Source organism: Dipteris shenzhenensis, chromosome 3, assembly GCF_047967505.1.
Source record: "Dipteris shenzhenensis isolate YYH24624 ecotype China chromosome 3, Dip_SZ_1.0, whole genome shotgun sequence".
Classification (NCBI taxonomy): Eukaryota; Viridiplantae; Streptophyta; class Polypodiopsida; order Gleicheniales; family Dipteridaceae; genus Dipteris; species Dipteris shenzhenensis.
This window is the reverse complement of record NC_141598.1, coordinates 47,793,135-47,814,658: the sequence shown is the minus strand read 5'-3', so window position 1 is coordinate 47,814,658 and position 21,524 is coordinate 47,793,135. Positions and strand designations below refer to the sequence as shown.

The window sequence follows — 21,524 nt, the reverse complement described above, 5'->3', positions numbered from 1 at the left end:
CTCTCGGATGCTTTGCGGAAGTCCACAAAGCAACAGTAAACCCTCTGCTTCCGTGCCCTCGCCTTCTCTCTGAGCGTGAGAATGTGGTCCATGGTCCCATGATCCCGCTTGAAATCGGCATGTCCCACTACTCTGAGTCCTTGACGCTCCGCAAATCTGCTGACCTCAGAATCAAGTACTGATGCTGTAAACTACTCGGTGCTTTCTTTCAATTCAGACAAGGGATTTTGCAGAGGCGTTTGAATGAAATGATTGCGATTTGCCAAACACATATACTTGAACTTAAGAGTTTGCAATTAAGCTGGAATTAAGACTTATACAGCTTAAACACAAAGTGACATCATTGGAAATTGCAATATGATTGTGGGGCCAAGACGGGGCCCCCCCTTATCCAGGCTCACTTTATTCTTGAAAATGGAGATACAAGACCAAGGTGTAATGCACCTTCCAAACTGATGAACTCAGTGAAAGCCTAGGACCTAGATACAAGACTCAAGAGCATATGTACAAGGTAGACAACAAAAAGGAGGACTCCAAGCTTAGGTTTCAACTCTTGGCTTGCCCAATCCACAAGGAAGAAGCTTGCAACAATCACCACTTACATCCAACATTAGAGGCAAGCACTAGTTTCTAGAAAGATAATAGAAACAACATGAAATAGTGCTGTAAATGAGAGGAACTTGACAATACAGGCTCCCTTCGTGACTTGACTCTTTTGTAGATGAAGTCCTTGATGCCTCTGAAGCTACCTTGGGTGAGGAGATGTAAACTACTTGGTGCTTTCTATCAATTCAGACAACGGATTTTGCAGAGGCGTTTGAATGAAATGATTGCGAGTTGCTAAACACATATACTTGAACTTAAGAGTTTGCAATTAAGCTGGAATTAAGACTTATACAGCTTAAACACAAAGTGACATCATTGGAAATTGCAATATGATTGAGGGGCCAAGACGGCCCCCCCCCCTTATCCAGGCTCACTTTATTCTTGAAAATGGAGATACAAGACCAAGGTGCAATGCACCTTCCAAATTGATGAACTCGGTGAAAGCCTAGGGCCTAGATACAAGACTCAAGAGCATATGTACAAGGTAGACAACAAAAAGGAGGACTCCAAGCTCAGGCTTCAACTCTTGGCTATCCAACATTAGAGGCAAGCACTAGTTTCTAGAAAGATAATAGAAACAACATGAAATAGTGCTGTAAATGAGATAAACTTGACAATACAGGCTCCCTTCGTGACTTGACTCTTTTGTAAATGAAGTCCTTGATGCCTCTGCAAAATCCGTTGTCTGAATTGATAGAAAGCACCGAGTAGTTTAGAGTGTGGAAATGGGGCTGGAATGAGAACAGCTTAGAAAAACAGCCTGTAGGCTAGAGAGAGAAAGCCTTTATGGAGTGATAGCTGTAGAGAGAGAGTGCCAATGCTGATCCCAAGGGAGGGGATGCAAGAGAGGAGCTGCTGCTGTTCCAGAGGTGCACAGAAAGGCAGATTTCTGCAAGGGGAATGGGCTGGAGCAGTACAGAGAGAAATTTTGCAGTAGAGAGAGAAAGACTGCAGCAGGAGAGAGAAAGGGGCTGTGGCTGCTCCAGGCTAGGAGAAGGAGAGAGGATGCTGCTGCTCTTCCAGAAGAGCTGAGAGGGGGCAGATTTTTGGAGAGGAGGGCCTGGAACGGTAGAGAGAGAATGTGCTGTTGTAGAGAGAGAAAGTGCTGCTGAGGTGAGAGAATGGCCTAGGGAGAAGCTGGCTGCCCCCAAGGAGCAGGAGAGGTTTTGCTGCATCATCCAAAAGGAGGGGGAAGAAAAGTGACGAATTTTCCATGTAGGGAATGAAGGGGAGAGGCCTTCTTTTATAGGCTCAGCCCCCCCCCAAGGCCTAGAGTGGAAGGTGGACACTTGTCCCAGATTTTTGGTGGGCTGCAGTCCCAAAGAGGACAGCCCACAACCTGCCCCAAATCTACCAGATTTGGAGCCATACACTTGGCCTGCATGCCCTGCCACTTGCCATGCATGCTGACACATGTGTGGGACAGGTGGACTGACCTGCCAGCTCAGATTCCATGTGGCAGTCTGCCACGTGTCACTCCCAAAATCCCTAAAATTTCAAAGTTGTTAGAATTCAATTCTGATCGTACCCACGGGTTCGTAACAGCTTGGACTATCTATTGACGTACTCTAAGGTCATAATTGAGCCATACTGAGCTCATTTGTTTGTCGTCTTATCTTGTATCTCCATTACTCTTGGCATGCTGCCAGGCCCACACCCAAAGCTCAGGGAACATTCTCTTGAATGGTTCCTAGGTCAGTATGCAATCTGTGCATTTGATTGGTCCCATGTTTGGGTACTCAGGTGGGGTGTGGTTTCCAGATGTCCCTCTCAAAGAGAGGCCATCACTCTTGTGGGATTAGAATACAAGAAGGTCAACCCAAGGTTATGCTTTTTTCATTGGTTAAGGAGAAATCTCATCGTTATCACAAAACTAATGCCCATAACCCCAAGCAAGGGGGTCCACCTTCAAATGCTAGACCTAGTCCCCATTGTTCGTAACTGAACAGTAGGAAAACATTTCATTTCTTAATAAGCATACTATTGAAAAACAGAAAGAAATAGTACCAAGCAAGTGGATACATGTTGAAGCAGGATGACAGATGCATAAATCTTGGACATGACATGTCCAATCATAATGGTCCTGTAGTTCTCCAGGTTCATGGGATCCCCTGCCTTGTGGATGGGTGAGATAGTGTTGATGGTCCAGGTGCGTGGAAACCCCGAGCAAACGGATTCATTAAATAGCTTGGCTAAGATCGGGGCTAGGAGGTTAATCCCATATGCAATGAACTCAGTGCATAGTCCCTCATGATCCTTCACTCGGGCATTATGAAGTTTCATTACGGCATCCTTTACCCCCCCCTTAGTGAAGAGGGTGCAGGATGTGGGGCGTGGCATATGTGATAGGTTAGGGGCTGGCTGATTTGGGATATCATAGAGTGTGCGTGCATAATCAGACCACACTAAAGAGAGAGATCTCGTAGCAACCAATGTTTTTGTAGATCAATGCCATGTACTGTTTGTTATCTCGTCCAATCACAACATGTGCTAGCCACTAATCATGTGCATATGTCCATGTTAGACTCAATAGTTTCGACCAATCTCCTCACGGGTTCTTCAACCCCTTCATACCTTAGCAAGGATGCACGTCCCCATGAGGGTCATTTTCTGACAATCCCCCCCTGAACCGAAATGGGGAGAAAAAGCAACATAGAAAAACTTGCTTGAGATATTGACAGAGATCGTAGGCACGAAAAGTTACCACCTACACAAGGCATAGGAATAAAACACCACCCACATAGGACATGGCATCAAAATTGTATTACCCACACAGGGCACAATCCATTAACAAGATTTCAATCGGCACCAACTAAAGGCCCGATTTTATAAAAAATCTCTTTTGAGCACAGCGCACATGCTTCTAGGTTTCTTGCGCTCCAACAGTTTGAGTTCAATGTGTTCTCACAAGCTTCTAACTGGTAATCTTTGAAAGACTGCTCATCTTCATGTTCATAAACTGATGTAACTAAAAAGCTCATAGATTGCTAGTCCTTCGAAACACTACTACATTGTCGACAACCTCAGATGCTCGGTCTCTCTTATGACCCTCAAACCGAAGTGAAATAATTGAAACGATGTTAAAACAGAATCGCCAAAAAACGTGGAGATTGTGTCTGCCTCCAACGACCTCAACAATTGTGTGCAAAAAAACGTCTTGCCCTCCAGATTGGAACAAGGAACCAAAATAGGCACTTGTAGCATGCCACATACAATCTTGTTCCCTACAAGTTAAGACAAACTAGGCACCGCTGCATGCATCAAACACTCCCAAAAAACTCAAGCATCAATTTCGACGGATAGCTGCATATGAACTTGTTTTGCTAGAAACCTGAACGGACAGTTGCATTTGAATTTCTTTTGCCATGGTATATCCTTCTGCTTCAAAGCTGATAAGATCTTCTTGTGCTAGGGACCCGAGCTTGAAAGATAGCATGAATGACCTGTTGCACTCATGGCGCGTCCCAAGTTGAGAACGCTTTGATAGAAACACTGGCTTTCAGCATTGAACAGATTCACTTTAGAAGATGCGATCTCTCTTAAGAACTCCAAGGATCCCAATTGATACGCTTTGATACCATTGTTAGAAACTTGTCGAGATATCCTCCTCTCTCTCTCAAAATGACTTTATGATCCACAGTTCTTGTAGTTCTTACATGCAATATGAATATGAAAGATAACTCACAAGAATACAAGATGTGTGATCAAAAAATGACTTGCATAAAGACTCACTCGGAGGGATCAACTCCACACACACATGGACTGCCTTACCACTAACATGGATTTTTGGCTTGCATCGAAGCTGATGATCATGGCAATAACCTCTACGACTTGCAAGCTAAGTTTTCTCTACAGTAGACGACTCTCATGTGTGAGAGGAAGGACAAAGAGAGAGATCTCAGAGCAACTCAATGTTTTTATAGAAGAAGCCCGTGTCACCGCGACGCCATGCACTGTCGTCACTGCTTTGTCCACCGCCATGCAACATTTGTTTGGTCCAAGGCTTCATGAGTTGCTATGCCACGTTGTGCTCATGAATCAAACTCCAAAGGCCAAGCAATGCAACATATTGTGTCATCTGGTCCAATCACAATATTGTGCTAGCCACTAATCACATATATATGTCCACATTAGACTCAATAGTTTCGACCAATCTCCTCACGGGTTCTTCAACCCCTTCATGCATGCATCCTAACAACTTCATACCTTAGCAAGGATGCACGCCCCCATGAGGGTCATTTTCCAACAAAGTATGTGTCGGTGTGTGGATTTGTATGTGTGAGGGCATAGTTTATATTCTAAATCTACACCTAGTATTGGGTGTTGATGACGTTAGTGGGGATGCCATAGTAGCTAGTCCCTGCTATGCATGATGGAGTCAATAGTTTTCAACCTTATGAGTGACTATCATGAGATTGAAATTGCACTATGTGTTGTATTTTTTGAGGATGAGTTTGGGCATGTTCCTGGATTCATCTAGATATATGAGCGGACATGCAAATTTCACCTCGTGAAGTTTTTGTCCGTGTTGCAGCTTGCTGATATTGCGATAAATTCTTTCTAGCTTTAGTTGTGCGTTGCCCTATCAGCTAGATGGTCTAAGCATTTTTTTGCTTGGGACAGACTAAAGTGTGAAGGGGACACTTTTCCCCTTCAACATGCATCCACCTTCCCTACATCCATCTACCTTGCATCCACCTTCTTCACAAGCATTTGTAGCTTGAATGAAGAGAATGTGGACTACTTTTTGATTAGCATTTGTCACAGCTGAGTATGCCCTTCACCCATGAAGTGCTGACGGAAATTTAGTATGAAGACCTTTGCATAAATGGATGCTCAAGTATGGGTGGGTGTGTGGATTTGCATGTATGAGAGCATATGTTTATACTTCCATTGTTGGGCACTGATGAGTTAGTAGGGATGCCATAGTAGCTCGTCCCTGCTATGCATGATGGCGTTTATGGTTTTCAACCTTATGTGCTTTGCCCTATCAGCTAGGTGGTCTAAGCAATTTTTTGCTTGGATGCTCGTTCGGGAGAGACTAAAATGAAATTGTATGGTCTTCACAAGCAGTCGTACCTTGAATGAAGAGAATGTGGACTACTTTTTGATTAGCCTCCTCCTTTACTGATAGCCTTTGTCACGGCTGAGTCTATCCTTCATCTTTGGAGTGCCAACAGAATCTCAGTACAAAGACCTTTGCATAAATGGATGCTCAAGTATGTGGGTGTGTGGATTTGTATGTGTGAGCATATGTTTATACTCTAGTCTACACCCAGTGTTGGGTGCTGATGACATCAGTGGGGATGTCATAGTAGCTGCTGCCTACTATGCGTGATGGAGTTTATGGTTTTCAGCCTTATGAGTGACTATCATGAGATTGAAACTGCACACTGTGTTGTATTTTTAGAGGATGAGTTTGGGCATGTACCTATATATACACCTAGATGAATCCAGGAACATTTCCAAACTCATCCTCTAAAAACACAACATAGTGCAGTTTCAATCTCACATGTGCCTGGATTCATGTAGATATATGCTCCTGCCGTATTAGCGGACATGCAAATTTTACTTGGGTGAAGTTTTCGTCCATGTTGCGGCCTATTGATAAATTATTTCTATCTTAAGTGGTGCGTTGCAATATTAGCTGGATGGTCTAAGCGTTTTTTTGTGTGGATGCTCGTTTGGGAAAAACTAAACTGACATCGTATAGTCTTTACAAGCTGTGGTAGCTTGAATAAGAGAATGTGGACTCCTATTTGATTAGCCTTCTCCTATAGTGCTAGCCTTTCTTCACCTCTGGAGTGCTGACAGAAACTCACCTTTGCATAAATGAATGCTCAAGTATGTGTGGGTTGTGGATTTGTATGTGTGACAGCATATGTGAATACTCTTGTCTACACCCCCTGTTGGGTGCTGATGACGTGAGTGGGGATGTGATAGTAGCTAGTCCCTGCTATGCGTGAGGGAGTTTATGGTTTTCAACCTGATGAGTGACTATCATGAGATTGAAACTGCACTATGTGTTGAATTTTTAGAGGATTAGCATGTTCCTGGATTCATCTAGATATATGCTTCTGCCATATTAGCGGACATGCAAATTCCACCTTGTGAAGTTTTCGTCGATGTTGCGGCTTACTGGTGTTGCAATAAATCTTTTTTATCTTAAGTGGTGTATTGCCCTATCAGCTAGATGGTCTAAGCATTTTTTTACTTGGATGCTCGTTCGGGAGAGAGTAAAATGAAATCGTATAGTCTTCACAAGTAGTCTTAGCTTGAATGAAGAGAATTTTGGACTATTTTTTGATTAGCCTCCTCCCTTTATTGCTAGCTTTTGTCACGGCTGAGTCTATCCTTCACCTTTGGAGTGCCGACAGAAACTCAGTACAAAGACCTTCGCATAAATGGATGCTCAAATATGTGTGGGTGTGTGGATTTGTATGTGTGAGCATATGTTTATACTCTGGTCTACACCCAGTGTCGGGTGCTGATGACATCAGTGGGGATGTCATAGTAGATTCTGCCTACTATGCGTGATGGAGTTTATGGTTTTCAGCCTTATGTGACTATCATGAGATTGAAACTGCACTGTGTGTTTTATTTTTAGAGGATGAATTCGGGCATGTTCCTGGATTCATCTAGATATATACTTCTGACAGAGAGCTCCCACAGAGGTCTTAAAACCTGCAGCAGTGTGCTTCCCTAGATGCTCTATGGTTAGCACATCCACTGCTCCAATTGCTGCCCTTGCACTCCTCCGGTTGCGTGCTCCTCATCGAGCTTCAATGACCATCTGTAGTGTGAGTTTCTCTGGTCTGCGCTGTCCTGCACACATGTGCTCTCCTACTGGCTGTAGATATGCACCAGGTGATGCTCCACAAGTGTGAGGGCTGCCTCTTGATTGAACTAAGGAATTGCCTCTGAGGGGGCCTTTTTAAAGGGCTGGATAGCCCCTTGACTGGCCGACCCAGTCAGTAAAGCTGCGACGAAGTCAGGTCTGATCCGACCTGTGCCAGACGGGGCTGGCCCAATGTGTGCTGATTTTGCCAAAAATGCCACGTGGCCTTCTGGCAGTGGTAGCCTGTGTCTGCAGCACTGTGCAGTCTTCCTGGCCTATTTAAGGCCCTCTGCAAGGGCCTATTGAAGGTACTGCATCTGCTGTTCCAGCCTGCACTGTGTACTGCAGCCGCAGCCTACAGTGCTGTCAAAAATTCCCTTTCCCACCTAGACCTGCCCATGTGGCATCCAAACCTGATGCACACAAAGCAGTCTCTCATGCTTCCTATTCCTACACTGTTACCATGTCCATGTTCTCTCCTCAGATGGGGGCTTACAAGTGGGACAATGGACTATATCCATGTTTGGCCTATTGTGTGTCCAAGGTTTTCCATCTCTCTTGCTATAAAATGCATTTTCTGGCCTTAGCATAAAGCTGTCACAACTTCTTTGCAAAATCCAAAAATACCTCCATGAGGGGAATATCACTCACATGTGGTTCAGTGAATTGCAATACATATAGTGCGCTTAGATTTATTGTCGATTGGTTGTTGTAATTGACTGCACTTTTTCTGCCATGAGACCCCACAACTTTGCTGTCTTCCCTCTTTGTGAGAAGTAGACTCATAAAGTTCTCATATTGTAAAACGACTAATCATGTCAGTCAAATAAGTGCATGCTAGTGAAACTAGCTGATCAGTTGGCAATCTCAATTCTTAACCCATTTGTTCAACCTAGCAAGGTTAGCACTTTGACACTGCCTGGCTCCAAACAGGTTTTATCTTTTATATGATCAAGTTTTTTTTTCAAAGATGAAATGCTCACACGGGAAAACACACAATTGATTATTTAACTCAGATTTCAGGACATCCTGGACGGAGAACTGATGACACACACATATGAAATCTAAATCATAATCTCCCTCATTGGGGGAGACATGGGCTATTTGCTGGAGTTACAGCTATCTCTTCTTCTTCTTCAATCAGCTCCTCTCAGTCTTCTGCAATGAGATTTTGCATGTTTTACCTATTTCTTCTCCTGGAGCTTCTTGAAGCATTTTGCCTCCTTATGCCCCATGCGTTTGCAGTAGCGGCACAGGATCTTCTTATTGTTCTTCCACTTCTTCACTTCAGCGAAGGCTTGGCTGCTTGCCATCCAAACGCTCAAATTGAAAGAGAAATCAATGGTAGGGCTATTCACGTGCTGGTAGATAGCAAAAGTATATTTTCATCAGCCAAAAAAACAGACCGTGAGACTTAAAACCACTAGCTTTGATCATTGGATGTGGGAGGTGCACATGGCTGAGTCACTCGTTCTGCATGTGATAAGGCTAGGAATTCGCATCGTTCTTGCATGTTGGGTCACACTGCTTTTGTTACTGCCTTGCCCTTGGGTACTGTTTCTACTCCCACATAACCACTGGTGGAATATGGAGTTGGAAGGATTACCTCTGTCTGACCTTAGATATGAGCCAGAGCTTAGCCAACGACTTTTGTCTTAAGGTTATATGAGCAAGGCATGCTGCAGAAGGTTGTGAGTGAGCTTAGCATTTCTGTGTTTTACTTCATGGGCAAGCGTTAAGGATTACCTTTGTCTAACTTCAGTTATGGAGACTTGTAAGGGCTGTAGGATATCTGCTAGAGCTAAGGCAACCGTTTTAACCTAAAGGTTATGAGCTTAGCATTTCTTCCGCATCAGGCCTGGGCTTTGTTTTGTCAACTGTGATGGGCATGAGGCAATGGATATTTTTAGGGGTGATAATGGAAAGTCTAGTTGAATTGATTCCTTCTGGTAGCCTACTCTTGGTGGGGGTTGTTGCTTGCTGGGTCATTTAACTTTGTGCTTTTGTTTACTAGAACTTGGAGGTGTGCATAGAATGGAGTGTTGGTCAGTTACATATGGATACCCAAGGTGTATATCTAGTGGGTATTGGAGTTTGCCTCACTGAAAACGGGTCATGAAATATCAAAATTTATTGCTTTTTAACAAAATCAGTTGTAGAATATGTATTTATTGGAGGCAATGGGCATTATCTCTAGTTATATTTGCCACAACTCAATAGACAAAGAACATGTGGGAATATATGGTATTTCTGAATGGAATGGGTTTTTAGAGAAGTCTTTATGTGACAAGCTGACGTAAGAATTGACTGCAAAAACCAATGCAAAGGGCTTAACAATCTGATTTACACTTTTCATTGAAGCAAGATAAGATGGTGGAGTAAATTCTGACAAGTTGAAGGGGTTCCACGGATTTTCGTTGTTGCTGTGTGCCTTCTGCATTAATCTATCACAGAAATTCTCTTCTCCTTACTGCTGTGAAGGTTTTTATCTGCAAGTTTTTATTTTACCTGCAAAGACATGAAAAAGGGCATGACTTCTTCTCAAGAACAGATTAGCTTTCTAAACCTGGAGTATGTAAGTTGGGATCTTTTCACTTGGAGAGATTTTGAGACTGTAATTGAATACATCTATAGGAGTCCTTGAAGGGGGTAATTGGCTAGAAAAAGACTCAATCTAGAGATATGGCAGTGTGATGACAAGATCATGAAATATCACACTTGCATCTATAAGAGAAATTATGTATTGACATTTAATTTGCCAAAAAATAAGTGTGATCTTGTCAACTGGCACAAAGAGATACTCTAGGCTATCTTGTGTAAGGAATGTAGATTGTAGAAAACATTCTGTCTCTTTGATTACAGTCAATTTATTAAGCAAGTGAAGTATTTCTTGTCTTTCTTGCAGGTGCATATGTTGCAAATCGTGCATCTGACAAGATAACAGCTCTAACGGATAATGTGTATCTTTGTCGGTCTGGGTCGGTGAGTTAAATCATCCAAATATGCCTTAATGTATGTTATAAAGATGGCATACCTAGGAAGGGAAATTTTTGTCTGCAAATGATGACTCTTGGACTGCTTTTTTGGTGACTGTCAATATTGTTTAATTTTGGAGTTGTTTCTGGAGTTTCAGTCTCAATGGCAGGGTTGAACTTCGCTCATATTGTCTGTATGTAAATGTCCACTTGAAAGCACCATGGTTGCTATTCGTTTTGAGTAATTGAATGGCAAAATTTATGATGAGATGTGTCGATTAGCATTAGGGTCTTGGATGTGTATGTGTAAAGATCCACCTATGGGACTGTTGCCATTGACCTCCAGTGTGGAGGATATCCTTGAGAAGCCCTCGTTGATTAATAGTTTCTAGAGCTCTGAGCCTGGAGTGAGACTTCACACTACCAACTTGCCCAAAATGGGTCTGCTCTGCATTTGTGGTTCCCTCTGCCGTGGGAAGGATCACCGTTTGCCAAGGGACCTAGCTCTAATGTTCCTCGTGCCATTGGATTCTACCTATAACAAAGTACGCACTAAGTGTCTGGGCTATCTCATACCTCCCTTTGAAAACATCAGCATGAGGCTATGTACTGAGCCGTGGCCAAGACCTGGTTGGCAACGAAGGCCTTTCTTGTTAGGGAGAGTTTGTTCTAGCCCCAATACAAAAGCTTCCACTGCACACACTCTAGCACAAGGGCAATCTGTTGCTCTGCTTAGATGTCAATACCCAATTGGCAGTCTAAGTATCTTGCTGTCTGCCCTTGTGGAATCCAAACGGAATCCTAATTGCGGCCCCCTAATCCAAGATCTCTTAGTAGCTGAGGAATCCGACTGATTTTGTCCGATTGATCCAACAATTGTCTCCTCAAGCATGAATTGACACATGGGGGCCTCTTTCACTAATGAGGAGCTTTCAAAGGCCCTCCCTCCATTGAAGTGCCCTGGGGAGAATGGATTGTCATCGTCCTTATTTAGTTGCTTCTAGGAGTATATTCACACTCCCCAATGTCTGGCTTTTCACGAGATTTTCGACTCCAGCTCACTCACGCCGCCATTGAGTCGAGGGTGGATTTGTTTGATCCTGAAAGGAGGGGGATGGTATAACATTCCACATATCGCTTACAAGATCTTAGCCAAGATCTTGAGCCTGCAATTGCGGCCCCGTCTCATTGACATCATCCACGACATGCAGACAAGTTCTGTTCAAACACGCAGTATCATGGACAGCATCTCTTTTGGGATTCACTAAGGAGGAGTCTCAGCCTATCACAGTCCTTTTGGATTTCAAGAATGCCTATGATAGGGTGGAGTGGTCTTCTCTAGAGAGCACCATGTAGAAGTTGGGTTTTCCAAACAAGGGGTCTTTACCTTGTATGCAGGGAGCACCAGTCAGATGCTTATTGGGGGTCACACGAGGGAGGCCTCCACACGTTCCTACTTAGTAAGGCTCATTTTCCCGCTCAGTACGGCACGGTTGCTCTCTAGCTCATTCTCTCTTTCTCTATGTGGCAGTGGGTTGGGGCTCTCTATCGAGCAAGAGGAGCTGCAACTGGACGTGGAGTTTACAAATGACACGACAAAGAGCCTAGAGAGAGAGTTAGTGCTTGGCCTTTGGGGCCCGAAATTGCGTCTTGGACTGAAAAGACCTAGTCGACTCCTCAAATTGAAACAACGCGTGATAGAAGGCAATGGTCATCTCTGAGATCTCCTGTAGGTTTGAATGCATTTGTTCGCTTGCATCTTGTAACCATTGAATCTATGTCCGTGTTAAGTGTGGGCTAGTGGTCTAGAAAAACAGCGTGGAGATAGGACTAGAAAAACTGCCTGGTCATCCTATCTCCTTGTGGCACCCATTGCACCCGAAAGGTATGATAAGGGAACTCAGTCTTGCGTATGTTCGTGTCTTGTAGGTCTAGCCGAGCACTCTCGTAGGTTGTGTCTTGCTCCCTGAGACGCTCAATGGAAGCCAAATCTTGTCTCATTCCTCTCTCTCTCTCTCTCTCTCTCTCCTCCCCCCCCTTGAAGGCCGTGGTAGTTTGGAATGTGAGTAATCCATGTTTGTGTGGCGATGCACCAAAGGCATGACTTGCTTGATGCCTACCTTTATTGCCTATAGCATCAAAAGGGAAGTACACACGCCTAGCCAACTGTCGCACTGGTTCAGTAGCCAGTGTGCAACTGGCCTAAGCGGAGCACCATCGCTACTAGACCCAACTGTCCAATTGGAAAGCCAACTAGAAAGTAGTCGTGTGTCCGTTCGTGATCCAGAGCTCCATTATCTTGAACATTTGAGTCCTTATCATCAAATTGAAGAGAAGGAAGGTCCAATGCTCCTCCTCCCCCCCCCTCCAATTCCGTTGCAATGAGGCTTGGGGTGGCCCTCACCACCCATCCCCCTCCTATCCCCAAGATTTGTCCCCCCCTTCCCCATTTCCACAGCCTTTTCCTCTTCACCCTTCCCCATATCTGTCGTTTCTCCTTCCCCCCACCTTCTTTCGCCTCGTCATCCCCTCAATGTTTACTTCTAATCAGTTACCCAAGGCCAGAGTGCCATTCCAATCCCAACATTCTTACTTGTAGGATCAGGGTGTGACTCTCCCAGGACCGCGTAGGAGTCTTTCCCTTTCCCATGGACTACAAGGTCGACGCCCCATCCAAAACAGCCCCTTCCACAACAGTTCTAGCAGCTAGGGCCCTCAAGCTATCTAGACATTCCAGGCACTAGAGATGTCAGTCCTAATGACGTGGATGAGGGGGTTATGAGGGGACACGTCTCTTGGGAGTGGATAACAATCTCGTGGACAAAGGGTTGTAAAGGGGTGATGAGCCCATGATTGTTTAGGTTGGCCTTTGATGAGACATTGTGTTCATGCAACGTGATTGGTGCATGGTTTGACATTGAGGGCACGTGGTGCATGCAACCACACTGGTCGACCAATCAAGTTCTTGCGTTTTCGTTAATTTTGGAGATTCGGCGGTGCTTGGAGATCCTTTAGAGGTTGTCGTGGCTGTGAGCAAATTTTCTATGAGAGTTGTCTTCTAGAGGTTTGTGGATAATTGACTGATTGCCAACATAGTTGGGTCCGTACGTGTATGGTTGGCTGAATCATACGCGTATGAAATAATTATCCCGTACGCGTATGGTACGGCCAATCTTACTTGGTGTTTTTAGGGGAAAAATGAGGTTCCTAGACCTTTATGAAAACGTTTTTTAATCAGTTTCTTGACTTGAAAATTACTACACGTTTGAAGTTGAAAGTTTTGTAGCTCTCAGTCAATTAAATGAGTACAATGTATATTTTCCTGTTTTTTTGGGGGGTTAAAATTAGGGTCTCGTATGATTCAGCCCGAGGGGCTGATCCATACTCCAATTATGCTTACGTTTCGGTATGCAGTATGCGTATGGTAATGTATGGAAAAAACTATTGTTGCTAGGCCTTCTTGTTGGCTCTTAGCATCTAGTATACTCTTGTCTCGAGTTGATGGTCCTAGTAGTGTGTCCTAAGTCTAAAACCTTGAGTCCTTATAAGTGATATAAAACTCTATAGAGGTGAGCCACAGTCCTAGTTCAATAAAGGGTCTTTTGTCGATTTTGTTGCGTCGATTTTCATTTTTGATTATTAGATGTGTTAAGAGAGGAAGAGCTTTGATTTTGGTCAGATACCAACATCAAAATTGGGCGAGAGCCTCGAGGGGCTGTCGGAAGCATTGGGTCTGCCAAAAGATCGCAGAAGCGTCGCTCACAAGAGTCTAGACTCGCATAGTTAGGGGAAACGGAAACGGGGAACGAAAACGAAAACGGAAACGTTTCGGGATTTTTGGGATGGCTGAAACGGGGAAACGCCACGTCAGCAACAAGGGGTTTTTAGAAAAGGGGGTTTTGAGATGAGAACACACACATTTAGATTGCTACAGCCAACAACCTACGTGTAACTTAAAATATAGTGCATAATACTTACCACAATGTCACTTAGAAGTTAGAACAAGTTACAAATTAGAACTTAGAAGGCTGAAAGAGAGGGCTGAAAGAGGCGGCTGAAGGAGGGTTGAAAGAGGGCTGAAGCCTGAAAGAGGGCTGAAGGAGTGGAGTTAGAGCTTTGAAGGAGGGCTGAAGGGGAGTAGATGATGATGGAGGGCTGAAGCAGCCTGCAGGAGAGAAAGGAGTGCAAAGGAGTGAATGGGGCTCAAGGAGGGCTGGAAGACGTTGAGGATGGAGAGAGTATGAGGTTGAAGGAGTGGAAGGAGTGAAACATTCCACAAGAGGCCAAAATCGAAGTCAAAACGACCAAAATTGGGCTCATGTTGGATTTTCGCGACATTTGGAGACCCTAGATGCTTTGTTGTTTGAAACGGGCTGTTTTTGTGCCGTGAAACGCGTTTCAGGCTGGCTGAAACGTTTCGGCCAGCCGTTTCAGGGTCCTGAAACGTTTTAGACTTTGAAACGCGTTTCAAGATCCAAGCTTCCTTGGAATGGCGTTTCAAGCGTGGTTGGGCTCTGAAATGTGTTTCAGCGTAACTATGGTCTAGAGTCGACATGAGGGGGCTCCCTCAGCTTGTACCTCCTGTGGCATAGGAGTTTCTAATGGTCCTACCGTAGCTCTTTGTCAGTGACGTGCTTGGCGTTTGGGGTTCTTTGCGGCATGCTTGCCTCGTCTTCTTCAATCCACTCATGTCACCCATCTTGCAAGCACTGTTATAGATTGTGTTGCAGTGTTGAGCACACATCACACAAGCCCACCACACATTGCCACGTGCTTAAGGCATTTGTATCATAGTTTGTCGTACTTTGTCTTGCCTTGGGAGATGACAACGCCCATGGCCCTGAAGATACTGTTAGGCATATTTAATTGGAATGGGGATGTCTTCAGAACGCTGCACCCCTTTGGAATGGGAACGGGACTGCAGGTTGACAAGAACGGAAACACCACATCACCAATGGAGGAGTTGCAACATCACCAATGAGTTTTGAGGGTGAAGGAGCCTATGTAAATAATGATGATAAACTGCCCCAAACGGCATACAAAAACAAGGCAACTAGGAATAGACCCTCAAAATAGTATCAAGTTGGACAAAAGAAAGGAGAACTAATTGGCTCCTACAAAGTTGGAAGCTGTCATTTAGTGTCTAGCCTTGTGAAACGGCCTAAAGGAATATTCACACTGTGTTCCCTAGATGTTTCGTAGCTGCAAGCGAACTCGTATTATCACATTGTATATGGGACTGGTAGTTCACAATTCCATGTGTAACAACCGTGTGAGGGGACATGCCTCTCTAGATACTAGGCCATTTTAAGTCCCCATTACATTAACCTAGAGAGTGAGGCTTACAACCTTAACATGGTCATGCTTATCCCGCTAGCCTTCATCATGGCTGAGTCTGCGCTTCACATCCGGAGTGTCAACAGTGACGAAGACTTTGTATTAATGGATGCTCAAGTATGTGTGGGTGTTTTGGATTTGTATGTGTGAGAGCTTATGTTTATACTATGGTCTACACCCAATGTTGGGCGTTGATGACGTTAGTGGGGATGTCATAGTAGCTAGTCCGTGCTATGCATGATGGAGTGTATGGTTTTCAACCTTATGAGTGACTGTCATGAGATTGGAACCTCATTATGTTGTGTTTTCAGAGGATGAGTTTGGGCATGTTCTTGGATTCATCTAGATATATGGTTATCCCGCTATGTTGCCCACACTTTGTTGAGCTCGTACATACCTTTTTTTAACACTCATATTCATAGTCAAAGGAGTTGAACCCCCCAAAAAGAGAAAAAGAGAAACAAGGCAAAAAGGAAGAAGGGGAAATACTAGCGGGCTGCCCGAAGGTGGGCAACACCCCCTACCTGGACAGCCAACCCTCGCCGGCTAGATCTGGGGTGTGGTAGCCCCGAATCCAGCTTATGAGACAGCTTATAAATTTCCGTCACATCAGCCTCTTTTTTCTGTCATATAAAATCTCTAGAGTAATTGCACAGCCCTCATTTGCTCTCATCTTCTATCCTAGACATCTACTTATCTCTATGTCGTCGTATGGGGGCTCACAGGTGGGACACTGACTTTTATTTTAATTAATTCTATTCATTTCTCCCTTTGGGGCTGCTGCATTTGCTCTGGAGATTCTTGTGATTTGAAATTAGGAGTATTCAGCATTGTTGTGCTTATTGATCGCCTCTCCTTCGCATCCGGACTTTTTTGCTACAAGCATTGTATGGTTGGTTGAGTCAGTCCTGAACTGATTGTTTCTGCCAGGCAGCGGACTCCCAGATTGTGTCCGATTATGTTCGCTATTTTCTGAACCAACACACGTGAGTGGGCTCACTGTCTCCAGCTTGTCTATGGAAAATTTGGTGCGTATCTGATGCATATATGGTCTTGTTGATATGTCGCTGTATTAATATTACAGGATACAGTTGGGCAGACCTGCCACGGTAAAGACAGCTGCAACTTTGGTACGCGAACTTTCATATCAGAACAAGGTGTGAAACATATATCTCTGGAATTTTTGTTAAGTTGAGGTTATTACACATTTACTTTTGCATGGAACATAAGTTAAGTGGATTGCTTGATTCTGATGACTGGTTTAATATGCTCTGTGCAATTGCAGTCTTTTTTGGAAGCAGGGCTTATTGTGGGTGGTTGGGATAAATATGAGGGTGGAAGCATCTATGCCATACCGCTTGGCGGTACAATTCTTCGTCTACCATTTGCTACTGGAGGTAATTAGCATTTAGTTTTCCCTAGCATTATGCGCATGGAAAAGGCAAATAGCATGTCCATTAAGTATGAGCACTGGATGGCTATGGTTATGTGCATAGGATCCGGTTCCAGTTATTTGTATGGATTCTTCGATCAGGCATGGAAAGAGGGCATGAGTAAGGAGGAAGCAGAGGTCAGCTCTTGTGACGGGTTGTGATATTAAAAGTTGATCTGTGTGTGGATGAATGTGCCAACTCTTCTCGCATTCACACAGTCATTTCATGAAAGCATCTCCTTGTGCACAGGCTTTAGTTGTGAAAGCAGTCTCTTTAGCCATTGCTCGTGACAGTGGGAGTGGTGGTGTAGTCAGGACAGTTGTGGTAAGTTTGTTCTGTACCGTTGGAAATTTGCCTCATGTAGAATTTAAATTGTTGAGGCGCCTGGTTTCTATGTGAAGATGAAGAATAATTAGAATGTAGCAAGATCTATATATCAAAGCAGTAAGGATGTTTCTTTCCTGAACTTTTTGTTTAAATAGTGTTTGCATTGCCATGCACAACTGCAGATCAATGAAAATGGTGCTAAAAGGAATTTTTATGCTGGTGACAAATTGCCTCTTTGGTATGAAGAAATTCCGCCTCAACAATCCTTGTTGGAAGCAACCAGTGAAATCGAACCAATGAAAAATTAGCAGTGAGTAAAGCCTTAAATCCTTTCCATGGTGAAACGTATTAACACATATATGAATTGGTTTTCTGAGACGGCCTAACTTGTGGTTTCACTGCAGAATTTCCATATGAACTGACTGTACCAGATCTGTTGGAAATCCATTTACAGAGTTGCCCAAGATGATGTAATAGATAAAGCTTTTATGAGAATTTTAGCGCGCTGTCTTTAAAGCCACATTTTTAAAGCTTCTGTATTTACTCTGTCATTGGTAATATGTGAATTCTTGACTAATTGCGTGAAACCTTTCCATTGATATTTTTGTAGAAGTCTGAAAAGTTCTCCATGAGGGCTTGTGATGGTCCAGAAAAATGATATATCTAACTGCCAGGGTCTGTTTGTCGGTCTATATGTGTCCTATGGGACAATCAGGATTGTCTAAGGCATCTTCTCCAACACTTCAAGCACGCCTAACCATGTTTTGCTCTGTAGACTGGGAGTTTTTGATTAGATCAGTCATGATCTGAAAGTCCTCAAAAGTGTGTTAACCGCATTCCATCATAATGTCCAGTATGCTCTGAAGGCCTTCAGGCTGAATGTTTACCAATTCACTGGTCTCTGCTTTGATTGGGTTTGGTTGAGACCTTCAACTACTGAATTCCTGGTATCGTTTTGCTTTCTAACTCATTGAAGAATCCCATTTGTCCTTCGGCTGCCTAGATTTAATGTTAACATGTGGCCGATGGATATTTGGAACATATTACTATTATGCATATTGATGTCAACTCAGATTTGGGTATTCAAGCAAGTCTTCAAAATGGCCGAACCTAGGCAGAGTACAGAAAGAAGAAAGTGTAAACCCCCCCCTCCCCCCGTCTCTCCCCACACCCCCATATCTTGTTCTTGTTTCTTTCTTTTCTTTTATCCTCTCTTTTTTTTCTTTGGGTGTTGGGGGAAATTTCATTCATGTGGCCTGCCCGAGATGGTGCACGAAAAAGGGGTGAATTGAAAGCTGAGAGAGAGACAAGAAGAGGAGAGAGAGAGATGGGAGGATTTAAGGGATACAAATAGCAAGTGCAACAACATGGTGGACGGAAAATGGAGCTAAGAAAGAGAGAAGGAGAGAGAGAGAGAGAGAGTTTATTAAAGTCTTCGGAAGACCGATGGGTCTATGAGACTGTGAAAATTTTGATACAACGAGCTGTGGTAGTGGAGCTACTAAACGAGCATCCATACCAATGCAAAATGAAAAAATGCAGAATGGCAGCACTAAGTCCTAAGTACAACATAGCCATGTCGATGGTCGTCTATATATCAATCTCATCATCATCATCATCAGCAGCAGCAGCAGCAGCGGGATATCAAGATGGATGAGGCAGTGGAGGCATGAAGTATCGGCCACTCAAAGGTGGACTCTTGGCACATCTCCTGGTTGTAGCTCTGCGTCTGACCAGGGCTATTGTGACTCCCGTCGGTCGGGCTTCGACTCTAATCAAGGAGGGGATGTCCCCAAGCTCTGGGTCACGGTCATCTCAAGGCCTCGTCTCGTGGGGGTCCATGTGATCTAGTTGAAAGAACTCCGTGATAGAGCTCTGAGAGGGATTAGTCGAGGAAGAAGTTTGCTCCTGTCTCCGTGCTCGGAGTATCCTCTCGCGGTTGTCTAAGTACCTCATGAATGAAACTTGCTAAACATCGTCGGTCTGGGTAGGAGAGGAAATGGGCTCAAATCCTATAGCTATCTTTGAAGAGGCAGTAGAAACGCCCTCGGAGCTCATAGTAAACGGGACACCTGACGATGAAATGCTCCTCTGTCTCAACTTGAGAGAGAGAGAGAGAGAGAGAGAGAGAGAGAGAGAGATTAACGTTTGTAGAAGACCTCACGGGTTCGTGAGACATAGTATCAGCACTAAAGAGTGACTTACTACATCTGAACAGCCAGAGAATCGAGGGAGTGCATAAGGCAAGCTCCTCTCGAGTTATTATAGGGCATAGCTATATTCTAACACTATCATAGAGTGGTCTTTATAACATCAGTTTAAGATTGAGAGTCTTTGGGTTTGGATTTGAAGTTCCTTGCCTATCTCGATATACCACCCCTTTAACTTGTGTTTGTATGAGAATCTTGACTCTTGCTACCCTCCCTTTGCAATAGATTTGTGTTTGTGTGTGAGTTTGATAGATATTGAGAATATCATTTTCATTCCATTTAAATTGCGGTACTTTCTTGTTGAGGCATGTGATTATATCCTCAATGCTTTTGTCCTCATCATCATGGAGACAATCTTCCTTCAATCCCCCAATGCATAAGATTGTCTTGTTGTGTTCTCTAGCTTCCTTCTCTTTTACTTCCACATAAAGGTTTATTCTATTGACTTTGTTATTGGCATCAACATATATTTCTTGCTTGATTAAGCTCATATGAGTGGTGATCATATCTTTAACTGTGGAGATATTGGTGCCTGTGGAAATATATCACATTTGTGTACGACTTTTGTAATAATTTTAGTCTTTCCACTTCCCTCCATATCTTGCCCTTTTCTCCCAAGGGTTGCAAGTTGAAGCTTGAGCTCTCTAATCTCTTGTTGTAGGTAATAGATTTTCTCTTGTGGGTCGATATTAATCATCCGTCTTTGATGTGTTTTTGCATAGGGGGAAGGTGTCTTTGCAATGGTCGAATACGAGGAATTCAATGGGGAGAGAGAGAGAGAGAGAGAGAGAGAGAGAGAGAGTTTTACTTCGTAGGAACAATCCCAAGACGCAGACAGTAGGTGTATCCGAACGACCACAAGGATCGAACACACACACGACGACACGAACTAGAGCCTCAGCCACCAAGACCCAGGTGGGTTTTAAAACTTGATGGGGAAGGATGGCTTATACATGATTGAGAGAGTTTTTTACTTCGTAGGAACAATCCCAAGATGCACACAGTACGCGTATCCGAAATCGACCACAAGGATCGAACACACACGACGACACGAACCAGAGCCTCAACCACCAAGACCCACGTGGGTTTTAAAACTTGATGGGGAAGGATGGCTTATACACGATTGAGAGAGTTTTTACTTCGTAGGAACAATCCCAAGACGCACACAGTAGGCGTATCTGAAGTCGACCACAAGGATCGAACACACACACACAATACGGTAAGTGAGAGAGAGAGATTCAAGGGATGCAAATAGCAAGTGCAACTTAGCCCAATCATAAAAATCCTAATGCGAATTTTCAAAAATCAACATGTTTAGCTTCTCAAAGTTGAATTTCCAATTAGGCCTTCCATGGGCAAGCCAAAAAGCGAGTCCATTACAAGAAGTCAACATTTTGTATTTGTATCAGGATAGTGATATGCATCTTTAAACATGTGCTCATGCAAGGGTTGAGAGTGTCTAGTGATGAGTGTTAGTAATATTGAGAGGAAAAAATGTGACAATCTTGTCCAACAAATTTACAAGTATCCCAAAAACATCCCTAAACATACATCTTTTATAAGTTCCCTCAAGCAATGAATGTGAGACTTGACATCCTAATTGTTGCTTGTATCTTGGTCTAGAACCTCCTAGTAACCTTGCGTCTTGAAAAGAGATGCCAATTGATTCTCGATTCCTCCCACATAGCGGACAATGGCATCAAGCGTCCAATATTTTCTCCAATGTCTCTGTAATAGGAGGTGAAATAACATCTTCTAAAGAAAAACTCGATCTTATTGCCAATTGGAGTCTCCAAAA

At 43.7% G+C, this 21,524-nt stretch overlaps 1 protein-coding gene across 1 annotated transcript in view; it reads left to right on the top strand.

Annotated features, from left to right (window-relative positions):
- The window catches only part of PBA1 (N-terminal nucleophile aminohydrolases (Ntn hydrolases) superfamily protein), a 34,036-nt gene extending 15,689 nt beyond the window's left edge, over positions 1 to 18,347 (top strand). The window contains exons 3-10 of the mRNA XM_087372618.1: positions 10,350 to 10,426; positions 16,687 to 16,742; positions 16,841 to 16,913; positions 17,042 to 17,153; positions 17,253 to 17,326; positions 17,439 to 17,513; positions 17,699 to 17,826; positions 17,921 to 18,347. Coding sequence (XP_087228744.1) covers positions 10,350 to 10,426; positions 16,687 to 16,742; positions 16,841 to 16,913; positions 17,042 to 17,153; positions 17,253 to 17,326; positions 17,439 to 17,513; positions 17,699 to 17,824 — 593 coding nt within the window. The 3' untranslated portion in view covers positions 17,825 to 17,826; positions 17,921 to 18,347. The remainder of the gene's footprint in view (positions 1 to 10,349; positions 10,427 to 16,686; positions 16,743 to 16,840; positions 16,914 to 17,041; positions 17,154 to 17,252; positions 17,327 to 17,438; positions 17,514 to 17,698; positions 17,827 to 17,920) is intronic.
- Positions 18,348 to 21,524: the final 3,177 nt, after the last annotated feature.